We start from the raw sequence: 15,298 nt of genomic DNA on the forward strand, positions 1-15,298 counted from the left end.
CTATAAGTGGAGAAAATGCCATGTTGTTTGTGAGATTTCAAGAAAACGAAAGGTCAGTCCTGTCCCTGTCCTCTCTCCGAGCTGTTACCTGTGTCTTTATGTCCCGGTGTAAGACCTTCCTGTCATGAATGTGTTTTAGCCCCAGAGAAATCTGCACGAACCAGCTCAGAATCTGCCGAGGGAACATAAGACAAAACCTGTGAGTATCTGGTGTCACTGAAGTATCTTCATGATAATGTGCAAAACGCAGGGAGCACCGTATTTAAGTTTGTGCATTTATCTGAACGAAGCCAATCGAAGTATCACCCAGCAAAATGCAGGCATGAAAAGCAAGCCGCACGTGTTGGTATCAGAGGGAACTCCACAAACATGAGAGACAAATGAAAGCAGAAGAGAGAGGGGGGCAGCTCGCCATTTCCTTTTCTCCTGATACCAGGCAGCAGGACGGGGGACAAGCAGCCCTGATTCCTGATAACCCTGGTGCCGCCGATTTTCTTTCAGTGGAAGGATGCCAGGGCAGAGAAAGAAAAAAGAAGGAAAGGACAGTATGGGAGGTTATTAAATTTTTAGTGAAATACCTATAGGTGTATATAACATAACCACAAAAAGTTACTTGTAATTTTTTTAAAGCTTAATTTTCTTTTCTTTTAAAAAAACGTTTAAAAACTATTTTATTTATTTATTTTTAGACAGAGAGGAAGGGAGAGAGAAAGAAAGGGAGAGAAACATCAATATATGGTTGCCTCTCGTGCACCCCTTACCAGGGACCTGGCCTGCAACCCAGGCATGTGCCCTGACTGGGAATCAAACTGGCAACCCTTTGGTTCCCAGGCTGGTGCTCAGCCCACCGAGCCACACCAGCCAGGGCTAAAGCTTAATTTTGTTAGTCATGGTACTACTTAGATGACCCACTTTAGTAAAATGTATTCTATGCCTATAGAGATTTATTTAAACTACTCTAAAATTTCATTTGTTCTGTCTGCCAAAGTATACAGAAAGAGGAAAACAATTGGAAAAAAGCTATATCCCAGATACTAAGATTCAGCTGTAATTTTCATTCTTACCCAACAAAGGGAAATGTAATTCAAAATTTTATAGAGAACAGTATTTTAAAATAAAATATGGCAAAATAATACCTAGATGGGAAGCAGGGTTCCCACAAACAGGGCATTTAATATACAATGTGAATGAGCATAGGAAAAATGCTAGATTGAGTTAGCAGAGGGTAGAGATATTGATTCTTTAATCATTTCTACATTCTACATGTGACATTTTAACTCTAGGAAGAAGTCACATGGGCACGCTGCTCTCAAAGGCTAGGGTACAGCAAAGAAACCAGCGGCCCGAAGAGGACGCCGGGCCGTTCCCGGGCACTGCTCAAGGCAGGTGGTGTTTCCCACCAACCACATGAGGCCTGGTTCCGATTCCTCTCCATACACATGTACCTGTCTCCTTCCAAGGGGTGTCCGAAGGAAGCTCAGAGTACAGGGGAAAAAAAGTATTTGTGCAAAGAGAAAATGGGAATGGAGGCCCCTATTCCTCACCTTTCGGCTCCGGTCTCTTTATAACCAATGAAACTAAAGAGCCACCGCTAAGAAGAGCTTCTATCCTGCCCAGCAAAGCAGGACGGCTGTCTCAACGCAGGTCACCAAACACCCAGAGGAAGAAGAGCCCACCTATAGCTATTTTAAACTGCCAAGGAACATCCATGCTCAGATTTTTTTTTTAAGCCATGAAAACTGATCTCAGGGGCATCCTACATGAGACTGTCTAAAAACAAGACATTCTCTTTTCGGAAGCAAACTTTACTCTCAAAAGAAGATTCAACGGACATGTAATTGCAAACACGTTGTGGACGAAATCTGTCGAGAGCACTGATCACTGTTTTGTGGGTTTGGAGTCTTTACCAGACACCATGCTTCACCTAAACACAGTCCATGACGCCCGGCATGATGAACGCAATGGAAAGGCCGACTAGGAGTGTTTGTTTACCTGGTCTTCACTGAACAACACCCCTCGCTGCCTGCGGATCCTCCCCATGAGGTCCCCTCCGGCACAGAACTCCATCACGATGAACAGCCTGTCGCTCTCTGTAAGAGAAGGCACTGCCGTTGGGTTCCAGAAGCACTGCCCGTGCTTACTCAACGTTCGTGTTTCGAGAAGGTGGAGAGTATTACAGGAAAATATAGCATCTATATGCCTATACATATATATTTCATACATACCCATATTTAAATTCTCTGGCTAGAGACTCAGGATAGATGGGTTCTAATCTCGCTTCACCACCTACATTTCTTAACTCTGTGACTGTAAGCAACGTATTTTAATGTGTCTGTGCCTCGTGCCTCATCTGTGAAATGAATATAGTGATATAGAAACTCCTCTTAAGATTGTTGTAATGATTTAACTGAGTGAAGCCACGTTGGATGCTTAGAGCAGCGCTCACAGCTTATGACAGTTCCGTTAACCTTGGCTACATTCCAGCAAGAGATGAGAAGCCCGCAGCAGAACAGCAGCTGTGAGTCTTTCCCAGCACCCCCGGAAGGACAAACAGACCCATTCTGAACTTGGGTATTAACTTTTATTAACACGACACATTCAACCTCGTTGTTGAGAATAACCGCTGTTCCAACCACCCTCTGCCCGGCCTACTCACTAGAGGAAGGGGCACGCCCCAACGCGGGGGCCCACTGCAGCCGGCCCGCGGCAGCCGGCCACTGGGGGCTGCGAGCCAGACACAGTGAGCCGGGTCCCTCAGCGCCCACCGATTCTCACCGACATCACTGTGCCCGTCCCCAAGTCCGTGTACGCCAATTATGCTTGTTATCGTAATTATCACACAACCGATGAAACAGGAATGGAAAAAGAAAGATGTGATTATTTCCACCAAAGCTACACCAAAGGCCTTAAAGGAGTGGGTAAAAGTGAAGAGCCAGGAAGTCACTGACTCCCCTGTTGGGAGGGAGAACCACTGGGCAGGCTCTCAGAGGATCGTGCAGACTCTCCGTAAATTCTCCCTCGACTCCTGGAAGCTGGAAGTAATGAAGGAGGGTAGCCGTGGGAGAAAGAATACTCGGTGTTCCAATCAGAGGGCTCGCAGTGTGCCCTTGCCTCGTGCTTTCACAGCGACTCCGTGAGCCTTCCCAGGCCTAGCAAAGGGGGTTTTGCTCATTTAATGCAAGTTACCAGTGAGCTGATTTTGAGTCAATAGGAAAGGAGATTATCCAGGTGGGCTGACTGAATCGCAGGAGCCATTTCTATCTGGGTGTAGAGGCCAGGGACACAGAAAGTGTGAGTCCAAGTAGGAGAGGGCCTCCTACAGGGCCACTGGGAAGGAGAGAGAACTGGGCCTCTAGACACGGAGCCACACCCTAGTCAACAGCCAGCAAAAACGCAGACCCCTCAGCTCTCAACGGCAAGTAAACGAACTGTGCCAACAACCTGAACAAGCCTGGGAGAGAACCCCGGGCCTCAGATTTCAACTCTGTGAGAGAGGCCCCAAGCAGGGACTCCAGCTGCGTCAAGCCCAGACTTCTCACCTGGAGGCAAGTGGGGCCGCGACTCGTGGGAGCTGGTGGGAGCCGCTAAATGGGAGGTCATTGTTGCACAGCAGCCGAAAACAACCCGCAGGGACTGTTGCCTCCTTTGTTCACGGAGATGCATCCCCAAGACCTAGAACATGTCTGGTCTGTGATACAGGCTGGATAAATATTTACTGGAGGAATTTAAGGGGAATTGGTTCAGCCTTGGGAATATCTCCCCACATCCTCCCTATTTTGTGTACATTGCTTCAAAGCTGTAACCCTTCCATACTCTCCGCAGACAAACACTTAATGAACCAGAGCCAGGGTTCTGTCCCAGCCATGCTCTCTGAGGGCAGCGGAGGCTTCAGCTCCGTAACAGGTGCTCTGAGAACGCTGCGGGCTTTCAGGTCAACTGGTGTTTCAAGTCCCAACAAGCTTCCAGGAAACTCAAAGGCATCACAATAGCTCTTGTTTTTCCAAATACAGAGGTTCTCTAACTTAAAAAATTAAAGAGCTGTTGTAAGACAATTTCAGCTTATAACACAAGCACACTCAGCAGAGGTTACTGACACTGTAATAATGACCTCTAACTTGATAAGAGTATCCAGGGAACTTCTGTCCTCAAATATCCATTTTCCATGGTAAAAAGACATATTCCAGTCTATTAAGGGGGGGGGTCCCATCCATGGAGTCATTCCGCAAACACGTAGTGAGCACCTACTATGTGCTAGATGCTGAGGACCAAGTGGTGAGCAAAAGAATCCACTAAGTGTCCTCTAAAAGGGAGACAACTATTACACCAGCTCGTAGGTGCTTACACAAACAGCTATATGCAGACAAGTCAATACAAGCACAAAGCGCTGGGCAGGATCAGGAAAAGGGGCTGTCACATGAACTGTGATCTCAGAGAATGCCTGGGACGAGGGGCACATGGCCAGGTGGAGGAGTCCCAGGAACAGTTGAAATAATGAGGAAAATAAAGATGGTCTTAGGGTGGCTGTGTTAGGGGTGAGGGGGAATGCGGGCACGCAAGTTAGGGGCTGCCCCCTAAAAGTTCCTGACCCAAGGGGATCCCCTGCTCCTGGGTGAAAGCACACAGCCAGCCCCCTTTCCTGTCGTGGTACCATTTGCCCAGCAGGCCGGTGACCTCGGTAAACTTGACGGCCATTTGACTTTTCTGAGCTTGTGTCCCCAGGACTGGAAATGACTGGAAAGCAGGAAGATAACATCGGGACAAACCATTGTGTTAACGACGCCCCAACTGTCCAGGGGCCGCACCCCGGTAACCTCCACCCTTCTGCAATCCCACCCTAATCCAACAAAAACTCAAAGCCCCCACCCTTTGGATGCGGGTGTAACCCCCCACACCACGCTCCTCTCCTTTCTCGGAGGACGAATAAAAACTTGACTCTCTACACTTTCTCCTCTCTGTGAATCCCCTCACAGTCTGTGTCCACTCGGCTCCCAGGGAGACCCCAGAAGGTTCTCAGAAACCCTCCGAATGCCCAGCCGTTGAATGCACACAGAGAGCCATTTTGAACGCAGTGGTTTTCTCTGATAAGAAACACAGTGCCCAGCACAGTGCAACAGCGCAAAATACAGTGTATGCTCATTGGTTTACTGATCCTCGGCCCCTGATGACGCTTGAAGATATCTGGGTGACGCTCTTGCTCTGGAATTCTCACAGCCTGTGCCTTTGAGCTCCCTCTGTGCTGAGGGCTGAGTTGGGACTGCACCGCCCTCCCGTCCCCAGTGAACTTGGGCATCCACAGCCTATAAACACCTGACGCACTGTGTGTGTTTCTCATCTGTCTCTTCCCACTAGGACACAAGCTTTACGAGGACAGGCATGTTCACCTGGTTTGCTCACTGCTCTACACTTGACACCTAGAGCAATGCCTGGCATGCAGTAAGCACTGGATAAACGTTTGTTGACTGACTGAACGATCTCTGAGCGATGCTCTTCTCATGTCCATCAGATCACTTGCTTCGTTTTGTGCCTACCTTTGGAGCAGGGTGATGGGTGGAGACAGAGTAGACCTTGTGTCTAGGTGCTCAGCTGAAGGGATTGCCTCCTTACAGTTTTCCCTTCTGTTTTGACCACTTGCTTGACCACGGTGCGTGGCTGTGAGCTGCCTCTCTGTAAGAGGACTGGACAGCCCCACCTGTTGCTGCAGGCTTGGGGGAGTCCCATGGCAGCACCCACTCCCCCACAACTCCATTATCAAGGTTACCTGCACAGCTGCTTTGTGACAGGAAGGTCAGCCCAGAGGGAAAAGGAGGGCCATGCCGCACCCCGGCAAGACAGAGGCTGGCAGTGTGGTGGGCACTGGTGTCTTGCCCTTTTCCCTTGCCCAAAAGAACAGTGTGCCCCATGTCTGGGCTGCCCCTCCAGCCTGGACCCCAGACTTAAGACCCCAGACCACCCACAGCTGGCATGGAACGAATGAGAAACAGATGCACATTGTTGTAGCCGTAGAAATGTGGGTGCCATCACTGCGGCAAAGCTAATACACCATCAACTAGTGGAGGGAGTAAGAATTAAGGGGAGACGGAAAGAAATGCTTAGGAAAGCTGCCTACGAAAGTTCACTGGAACAGAAATAGCGATTATGTCTCAGATGACAATTTAAATACATGGAAAAATGAGCCCATTCACAAAGACTATGCACCGTTCTCAGGAACGTATCTTATAGAATTCTGTATGACAACAGTTTATTAAAATACTTTAAGAATGCTAGAAAGTCAAACCTTGAAACGAACTGAAGAAGGTTACAATGTTAGGATGTTTCATCCTCGCCAGAAGGATGACTTCTTTCCTGGAAGCTTCTTTTTCTTGGACGGGCATCTAAATTGTATTAAGAGACAAAATAGTCCGTGAAGATGACTTGCTTTCCGCAACACACCTCCTGCTCCCTCCTACCAAAGTTCTCCAGGGTTTCACTGGCTCCAGGCGGCACTTCTGAAATGGATCTCTCAACCTCCAGAAATGAAGTTTCTAGAATTAGCAAAGGGCCCTGGATCTAATCAGTGGTGTGTCACAGAAACTCATAAACAAAAATAAGTAAATAAATATTTCTGGTGAAGTTTTGCTATATCGAAAGCTCAGTTGGACAAGAAAAAGCTGACGGGGTTCTTCAACACCAAGCCAGTATTACAATAAATGCTAAAGGATCTTTTTTAAGAACAAGAAATTGTGATTTAAAAAAATTCACAAAGGAAAAAATCCCCAGTGACAAAGGCAAACACACAATAAAAGCAGTGGATTCACCAACACTAACACCACTATAAGGGTTAAAAGACAAAAGTAGGAAGAGCAGGTATAATTATAAGAGTAAATTAAGAGATACACACAAACACACACACATGAGGCAAAAACAATGAGAAAATTTAAATGGGAAGGGGGTGAGTAAAAATGCAACTAAACAAATGAGGATACACTTCAAAAACTTGCTTGAATTGTTAACCTTTGTCACCAGTGGCGTCCCATTTGGCCAATAAAAATATGTGAACAAGTGTAATCATGAACTAAAATTGTTTCATGTGCGATGTGTGAACGGGGGTGGGGAGCTCCAGACCACTTCACCGCGGGCGCTGCACCGGAAGGCTGGTGGAAGCCTGGGAGGCTGCTCCTAAAACCGTGTTGTCAGTGGCTGTGCTAAATTTACTGTACTTGATGAGAGAACGTAAGTTAGTCCGGCCAAAGTGACTTGGGTCTGAACGTCTGAGCGATGTCCCTCTTGTTTCAGTGTGCTATTCGTGCTATTGATGGGCGGTATTCTTGGGCTGTAAGGGTTATTGTCAATGTGCGATTTTGTTTTACCGAATCACCTAATGTGGGATATTGATTTTGCATAAGCGACATTTAGATAACTCTAACGACTCTCATTTGATGACCTACGAAATGTTCAGCACCAGGAGAAAACAGCCTTGTACTTCTTAAGGATGCAGCGGCTGAACAGCAGAGCCAAAAGCAGCTGTGGATCGAATCATTTACGCAGCAAGAGTTACTTGAACACCTGCTGATGCGAAGCATTGTTAGGTGCTGTGTGGAAGAGCAGGACACACAGACCCGGATTCTGCCTGCAGATCCGGATTCTGCCTGCACGGGACACACCGTTTAAGAAGGGGGAGGGGACACAGGGTGAACAGCTGAAGCCCGCCGAAGCAGAAAGCAATCGGTGCCACTGCAGCGGTGCCGGTAAAAAGCTCTGGTGTTTGCAGAGGAAGACGGGTCAGTGCTTCGAGCTCAGCCTCGACCAAGTGGGACCTTGATGGCTGGAGATGGGTGGGCCAACTTCCACCTTCTCTGAAGGAGGAGCCCCACAGAGAAGCGCAGGAGCTGGGGTCAGAAGGATTTGTACGTGAACTAAACAGAGGGGGACATGGAGAGGAGGCTAGAAACAGAATTTGGAACAAGTCAGAGTGGGTGTCAGAACTAATCTGGGGATGGGGAGGGGGCCAGGCTGGAAAGGAGGGGAAGGGACTAGTCGAAGAGCATGTGTGAATGGCCCGTGGACGTGGCTGATGGTACGGGGATGGCCTGTGGGAATCGGGGTGTGCTGGGCAGAAGAGGGCAAAGGCAGGGTGGGGGGACTGGGACAACTGTAACAGAACAGCAGTTAAAAAGCAAAGAAGGAGGTGGAGCAAAAGCAGCAAAGACAAGCACGAATCTCCCAGGCACGATGGAAAGGACCTGGAGTAAATTCACGGCTGGAGTCTGGGCTGCGTGCCTAACTGGCCGCGTGGCCCTTAGCAAGCTGCCTAGCCTCTCCTATGTTACAGTTCCTGCTTATGAACTAAAGTGGGACTGGATGATTAAAAAAAAAAAACTGATCAGAAGAGTGAAACAATACAAAAGTCCCTGGCAAAAAGTGACTAACAATCTCAGATTCCACCTAGGCAAAAACAGTGCATTTTTTAATCTTTTTGTCATATGGGCATTTCCTAACTGTCTATACGTTTCTGGATATTTCTTTGGAATAAACTCTCAAAAGTAGAACCACTGGATCCTAGGATGTGTGTGTGTGTGTGTGTGTGTGTGTGTGTGAGTGGCGGGGGGGTCCATTTTCTTTTTCAACATGAAGATTGCTTTTTATGCTTATACAAATAATACAACTCATAATTTTAAAAACATAATATATAATATATGCTCCATATTGAATTTCTGACTGTGCAGAATGACAGCAATGACTTCTGCTAATGTTGTGTGTGTGTGTGTATTCACAGGACACCTGCCCCCCATGCACATACAATGTGGTGTGGCCCGATCTTTTGAAAGATTTACAGCACAGTATGGACGCTACTCCTTGTCAGTAATGCAGATGGGGAATGGTTCCTTCCAAGGCTTGGATACATCTGGATAAATCCCCCTCCAGATGGTACCAATTTACCTTCCCACCTGCTCTCCCCTACTGGGATATTCTTTTTAGTCCTTCCAATAATATAAACAAAAAGTGATACTGACTGATTTACTTATATTAATTAGTTTACTAATGAGTTTGAAATTCCTATATAATGACTTCTTCAGTTATGGGTTTTCTTTTATTTATAAAAAGCTATTACCCTTGGGTCAATACTTGCAAATATTTTTGACATTTTGTGAATTTTCTTTCAATTTATACATGGTAGGTTTTTTGTTTGTTTGTTTGTTTTTGCCTCACAGAAGTTCCACGTCTTTATGTAGTCAAGCTGAGCCCTCTTTTCCTTTATAATTTCCGCCCCAGTGACGGGGGCACAGCTGCGGCGGCGTCAAAACTGCGCTGCAGAAAAGCAGGAGCCCGGAGAAGCAATCCACGTAACCCAGGGCGTGAGCCACAGGAAGGAAGCAGAGTTGAGGAAGAGACAGGGTCAATGGTATTTAGCAAGAAATTTCACAGGCGACCCCCAGGTCCTGAGCCTGGACAGCACGAGGACACTGGTGTCCTCAACACAGTGCAGCAGACAGCAGGTGACACGGGCCGGCTTCGAAAGGTGAAGAATTTCTGCTTTGTCTGCAGCACGACCACGATCCCTGCCAAGATGGCCCTCGACGAGCCTCACCCATGACTGTTGATGCCCAGAAACCGCGAGACAAGGGGTGTTTATTGTGTAAGCCACCAGGACTGAGGCAGTGTGTTACGCTAAAACAGATCCCTGAGAGACATTCCTTGACAGCTGGCTGGCAGATGAAATGCAGGGCTAGGGCTCGGGAAGGGAACAGGGCTGGGGGGAGAGTTTCAGAGCGATCAGCTTAGTGGTAAACTGAAGTGTGGTGGTCACTCAGAGTACAAACAGAAAGGAGAGCTGGTGAAGGACACACAGAGGGTGAGGAGACAGACAGACAGGTCTGAGGAAGCGCTGTCACAGAAGCCAGACACAGTGAGCGGAGTAATGTCACAGAAGGAACCACGACAGGACACCAGGATCAGAGGACCTCAGGAGAAGAAGCCACAGATCCATGAAAAGGGATCTACGCTGGTAAACAGAGCATTCTCTTGGGCACTGACCATCTATACTTTGAGCTTTAACGTGAGTTTGGGTAGTCCTTCCCTCTTCTCCTCACTCCTCCTCCTCCTCCTTCTTCTTGGCAAGTTTAAAAATTGCAACAGAATAAATATAACAAAATTTACATTTAACTATTTTTAGGTGTGCGGTTCAGTGGCAATGTTTGCATTAGGCAACTTGAGCACTCCATTTTGCACACATTACGTGTAAGTTTTTTCCCCGATGCTCTCACTTACAAGTCTTCTAGGAGGCCACCAACAAGACTAGCCTTGAAATTAATTCTCGCGTGCAGTGGAGATTGCTGTCTCCATATATTTTGAGATGAACACATCGCTAGAGAGGGTGACATAAACATGGACCACGGGGAATTTAGCAAAAAGGATTCCTTTTAAATTAAATGTATTTAATTATTCTATAAAATCATTAGACTAATAAGAATACATGTTCCTTCACTTATTCAATGCATTCAATAAGTATTTTCGAGCACCTATTATGTGCCAGGTGCTCTGAGTGTTACAGGTACAGGTTTCCTGTGCCTGATGCTACCAAAAAAAAGGCCAATATAAAAAACATCATAGTTTGGAGTAAGAAAAAGTTTGTTGATTGAGAAGGCCCAGATTGAGAAGACGGGGTTGCCTGTGGCTTCTACAAATCCATCTTCAGAGAGCCTAGAATTCAGGCTTCTTTTATGTCAAGGCAAGAGAGGAGGGGCAAGGTGAGAGGTGGGTGAGGGCCCTTGGCACCTTCTGACAAGGGGTTGTTTTTGCAAAAACTCAAGCCTCCAGCAGGGTTCCCCCAGTTAACATCTACAGAAGGAGCTGTTAGCCTGAAGGCCATGGGAGATACACAGGCTAGAATTAAGACAGAGCTAGCATTTCACTCTGTTACAGGCATGCTGAGGGAGACAGACAAAAACAAGTGAAGAAATAAGTGAGCAAAGTAATTCCAAGTAATTATAAATGTTATTAAAAAGTGAACCAGCAAACATTCAGTTCCCCAGTCACATTAACCATATTTCAAGTACGCCCAAAGCTACATGTGGCTAGTGGCTCCCTCTTGAACCAAAGGAAGGAAGGAAGGAAGGAAGGAAGGAAGGAAGGAAGGAAGGAAGGAAGGAAGGAGGCAAAAAAAGAGAGAGAGAAAAGAAACGCAAGAAAAGTAGGTGGTGTGATGAGGAGTCACTGAGGCTGGTCTTGGGGAAACCTCCTTGTGGAGGTGACCTGAATACCGTGAGACAGCCAGACGAAGGAGGCAAGAACATACAATGGAGTAAAGGCAATCTCTTCAATAAATGGTGCTGGGAAAACTGGACAGGTACATGCACAAGAATGAAAGAGAGAAAGGAAGGAAGGATGGACAGGAAGGAAGGAAAAGGAAGGAAGGAAGGAAGGAAGGAAGGAAGGAAGGAAGGAAGGAAAAAGAAAGAAAGAAAGAAAGAAAGAAAGAAAGAAAGAAAGAAAGAAAGAAAGAAACTATACCACCAACTTATACCATATGCAAGAATATGCTCAAAATGGATAAGGGACTTAAATGTAAACTGTAAAACCATAAAAATCCTAGAAGAAAACACAAGCAGTAAAATCTCAGCCATCTCTCGTAGCAACGTTTTTGCCAATACATCTTCCAGGGCAACAAACCCAAAGGAAAAATAAACAAATGGGACCACATCATGCTAAATAAGAAGCTTCTGCAAGGCTAAAGAAAGCATTGGCAAAATGAAAATGGAAGCCACTGTGTGGGAGAACGTCTCTGCCAATAATACATCTGGCAAGGGATTCATTTCCAAAATATACAAAGAAGTTATATAACTCAACACCAGGAAGACAAATAATCCAATTAAAAATGGACAAAGGGCCTGATAGACATTTCTCCAAAGAAGGCATACGAATGGTCCATAGACATGAAAATGCTCAATGTCACTAATCATCAGAGAGATGCAAATTAAAACCGCAAGGAGATGTCACATTGCATCTGTCAGAATGGCCATCATCAATAAATTAGCAAACAACAAGTGCTGGCAAGGCCGTGGAGAAAGGGGAACCCTTGTGCACTGTTGGTGGCAATGCAGACTGGGAAAGCAGTATGGAGATTCCTCAAAATATTAAAAATGGAACTGCCTTATGACCCAGCCATCTCACTTCTGCGACTACATCCTAAGAACTCCCAAACACCAATTTGAAAGAATATAGGCACCCTTATGTTCATTGCAGTGTTATTTACAATAGCCCAGGTCTAGAAACATTGTAAGTGCCCATCACTAGATGAGTGGATAAAAAAGCCGGGGTACGTTTACAGAGTGGACTACTACTACCTGGCCATGAAAGAGCAGGAAATCTTACCTTTAGTGACAGCATGGACAGATCTGGAAAATATTATGCTAAGTGAAATAAGCCAGTTGGTGAAAGACAACTACCATATGATCTCACTTATATGTGGAATCTAATGAACAATATAAACGGAAACAGTTTTTTCGGTCTGACGAACGAAACAGAACAGAGGCCTGGACCCATGGAACAGACTGACAACTGTGAGTGGGAAGGTGGGAAGGTGGGAAGGTGGGAAGGGGGGAATGGATGAAAGAAGGTAAAGGAATTAAGCCAAAGAACATATGATAACCCAAGGTCAGGGAAGGGGACACTGAAATGGGCAAAGGGGGGGTGGGGACATCTGTGGTAGTGTAAACAATAAAAGTAAAGCAATAATAATAATAATAACAACAACAATAATAAAAGAGATAAGACAGAAAGTACACCACCCTAGGGCAAAACAGAAAAGTCAGCTACAGAAACTCTTTTCTTTTTATACTTTAATCTTTTTTTCCCCTAAAGTAAGATCATCAGTTGCCATTTGGATAATGGATTTAGGAGGTTGAGTGGACAAGAGTCAACTCCTTCATACTTTTAAAAACAAAACAACAAAAATTGTGGCAGGTGGCAGGTGGGCAGGGCAGGGGAGAGTAATGGGGGGGAAACAGGGACAACTGTAATTAAACAACAATGAAAAAATTACAACAAAACAACAAAAGCTGTGTTTCCTTTTCATGCTGGATTAACAGCCAGCTGAATATGCCCCTGAGTGTGAGCAGGAATTTGCCCTTCTTAATCCTACCTTTGCACAATTGATCTCTTTTATGACACAGTGCTTGCTGTCCAGTCTCCCTTTGGCCAAGTACACTTTCCCAAAGGCACCTTCGCCGACAACTTTAATCACGTCGTATTTATCCATGGTCTCCAGTGCACGCGGGGTCCTGAAATTTAGAGAAATGAAATGCTTTTGCGCACTTTTCACAAACATTAACAAAGTCAGAAAATCGATCACTCGAAAGTAAAAGAACCCATTTTGCTAAAACTTTCCTTCCAACCTCACCCAGTACACGGTCAAATGACTCTCCTGGGGGCCGCAGGTAACGGAGCTTCTCGGCCGGCTGGAGGTCAGACTTGGGGGGCAGCTCCGCTTTGGCACCGCCCCTCCATACAGCAGGAAGGCCCTTCTGCCGGTGTGGTTCTACAGTCCAGTCTTTCTCGGCGGTGAAGTACTGCCCCCTAGCGGACGTTTGGTAATTTGGGAGGGTTTTTTCCCCCTCTTCGCAGAGATGGAGAGACACTGCGGCATTTAGAAGCATTTGGAGGGGTGGGAAACTAAGATTCCGGGGTGACAGGGGGATGGTCCACATCATAAAGGGTTATCCCGCGGTCCCACAGCATTAGAAAGTCCCCCACATATTCATGTCCGTTTATCTGCAGCCAGGGCCCAACTCTATTTTACATCTAAATACAAGGTATTTTTTTTACATGGCTGTAATTAAGAATTTTAGAGGGATGCAACTACATGTAAATCAAGGCTTGATTACACTTAAATTTTTAATTTTTTTTTTACTTATTGACTTTAAGGAGAGTCATGGCTTAGTTCCACCTATTTATGCATCCATTGGTTGATTCCTGCCTGTGCCCTGACCAGGAATGGGACCCGGAATCTTGGCGTATTGGGAGGCTGAGCCACCTGGACAGGGCTTTGCATTTTGTTGGGAACTTTACCGAGAACTGTGCACCGTTTGGGGAAAGTCCAAACGGCCACTGGCCTCGCTGCCCCCGGTCGCCGAGACCATCACCTGCTACATCAGCGGTACTTACTTATCACAGCACCAAACATTCGCAGATGGAAATGCGACTTCATTATAAACTACTGTTTCCTTAAATTTCCCCTTACACCAGCGTTCGGGTATAACGCTGACTTTTATAAATGGAGCGAGCAGGCAGGTGACGCGTTTGAGCACTTTGTGTAGGGGCAGGAAGCGGGGACGACTGTGGAGGGAGGGCCTGGGCACCAGCTGGGCACCCCATGAGGCTGCTGTTGAGTCAGGCAAGTAGGGGACCAAAACTCAGGGACTGCAGCTCGGGAACTGGCGGACGGCCCGCTCCCGCACAGGTGGCAACAGGGAGTGAAAGCCCCAGGTTTGGGAAAACCTTTCTCCTTTAGGAACATTCCGAAAGCTGTCAGAGCTCTCACTGGAGCCCGGGAATTGAGCGCGGTGTGTTGCCATGGAGACCGACGCACAGAAGACCGCTCCTCTCCGTAGAGTGTGGGCTCCATCCCTGTCCCTGGGGCTCCGAGGGCACTGGGGTGGGAGGGGGAGGAGCAGGTCGGGTAGGGACAGGTGTGGCCCGCCGGCTGCTTACCTGCTCCACGGGGCAACAGGCGCGTTCCGGTGGACCAGGGTTCCCGGGGCGCCTGGTCTCGACAGCCGGGCGGAGCTGTGCCAGGGAACCTGGGCGGGGCAGAGGACTCGAGCCTGGGAGGACCGGTCCACACCGTCCACCCGGAAGAGGGGTGGGAGGCGAGGAAGTTTGAAGACCCAGCTGTGTCACTTCCCGTTGCTTTAGCTCGGATCTCCTCTCCTAACACGCAGCAAGCACACCTCTACTGCACCAGAGACTTTGCACAGATCATCTCTACTGTTGCAAAAACCGAGCAAGGGAGCAGACACCCAGTTTTACAAATGAGCTGAACTGAGACAGGAAGTCTCTTGGGCAAGGTCTCAAAGATGTCCGGAGATGGAGACTTGGAACGGAGTCTTACTCTTCAGACCTCAGAGGGTGGCCTCTCCTGGGCTCCTAAAACTGGCTGTCCCCAGCGGCCTGCAAGCGCCTCCCCTCCCCCACATTCCCCAGTGCAGAGGGTGCGACGAGCTGCTAAAACGTTTCAGCGCATGTTTAGTAGTTGAAAAGGGTATCATCTCCAGCAATTGCAGACACAGAAAACAAATATGGAAACACAGAAATTACAGAAAAC

The 15,298-nt window shown here is 47.1% G+C and overlaps 1 protein-coding gene across 4 annotated transcripts in view; it reads right to left on the reverse strand.

Annotated features, from left to right (window-relative positions):
- The window catches only part of NEK5 (NIMA related kinase 5), a 48,192-nt gene extending 33,424 nt beyond the window's left edge, over positions 1–14,768 (reverse strand). For 2 of the 4 annotated variants that reach the window (XM_037057590.1, XM_037057587.1), the window contains exons 1-5: positions 14,686–14,768; positions 13,118–13,256; positions 6,275–6,371; positions 1,993–2,090; positions 89–172 (exon numbers count right to left, since the gene is read on the reverse strand). In XM_037057590.1, the coding sequence (XP_036913485.1) occupies positions 89–172; positions 1,993–2,090; positions 6,275–6,371; positions 13,118–13,234 (396 nt within the window). In that variant the 5' untranslated portion in view covers positions 13,235–13,256; positions 14,686–14,768. Of the gene's footprint in view, positions 1–88; positions 173–1,992; positions 2,091–6,274; positions 6,372–13,117; positions 13,290–13,375; positions 13,427–14,685 lie in introns of those variants that run through there. The other 2 variants (XM_037057588.1, XM_037057589.1) reach the window with 2 other exon arrangements.
- Positions 14,769–15,298: the final 530 nt, after the last annotated feature.

Source organism: Sturnira hondurensis, unplaced genomic scaffold (assembly GCF_014824575.4).
Source record: "Sturnira hondurensis isolate 20B ecotype Veracruz unplaced genomic scaffold, ASM1482457v3 Scaffold0009719, whole genome shotgun sequence".
NCBI lineage: Eukaryota > Metazoa > Chordata > Mammalia > Chiroptera > Phyllostomidae > Sturnira > Sturnira hondurensis.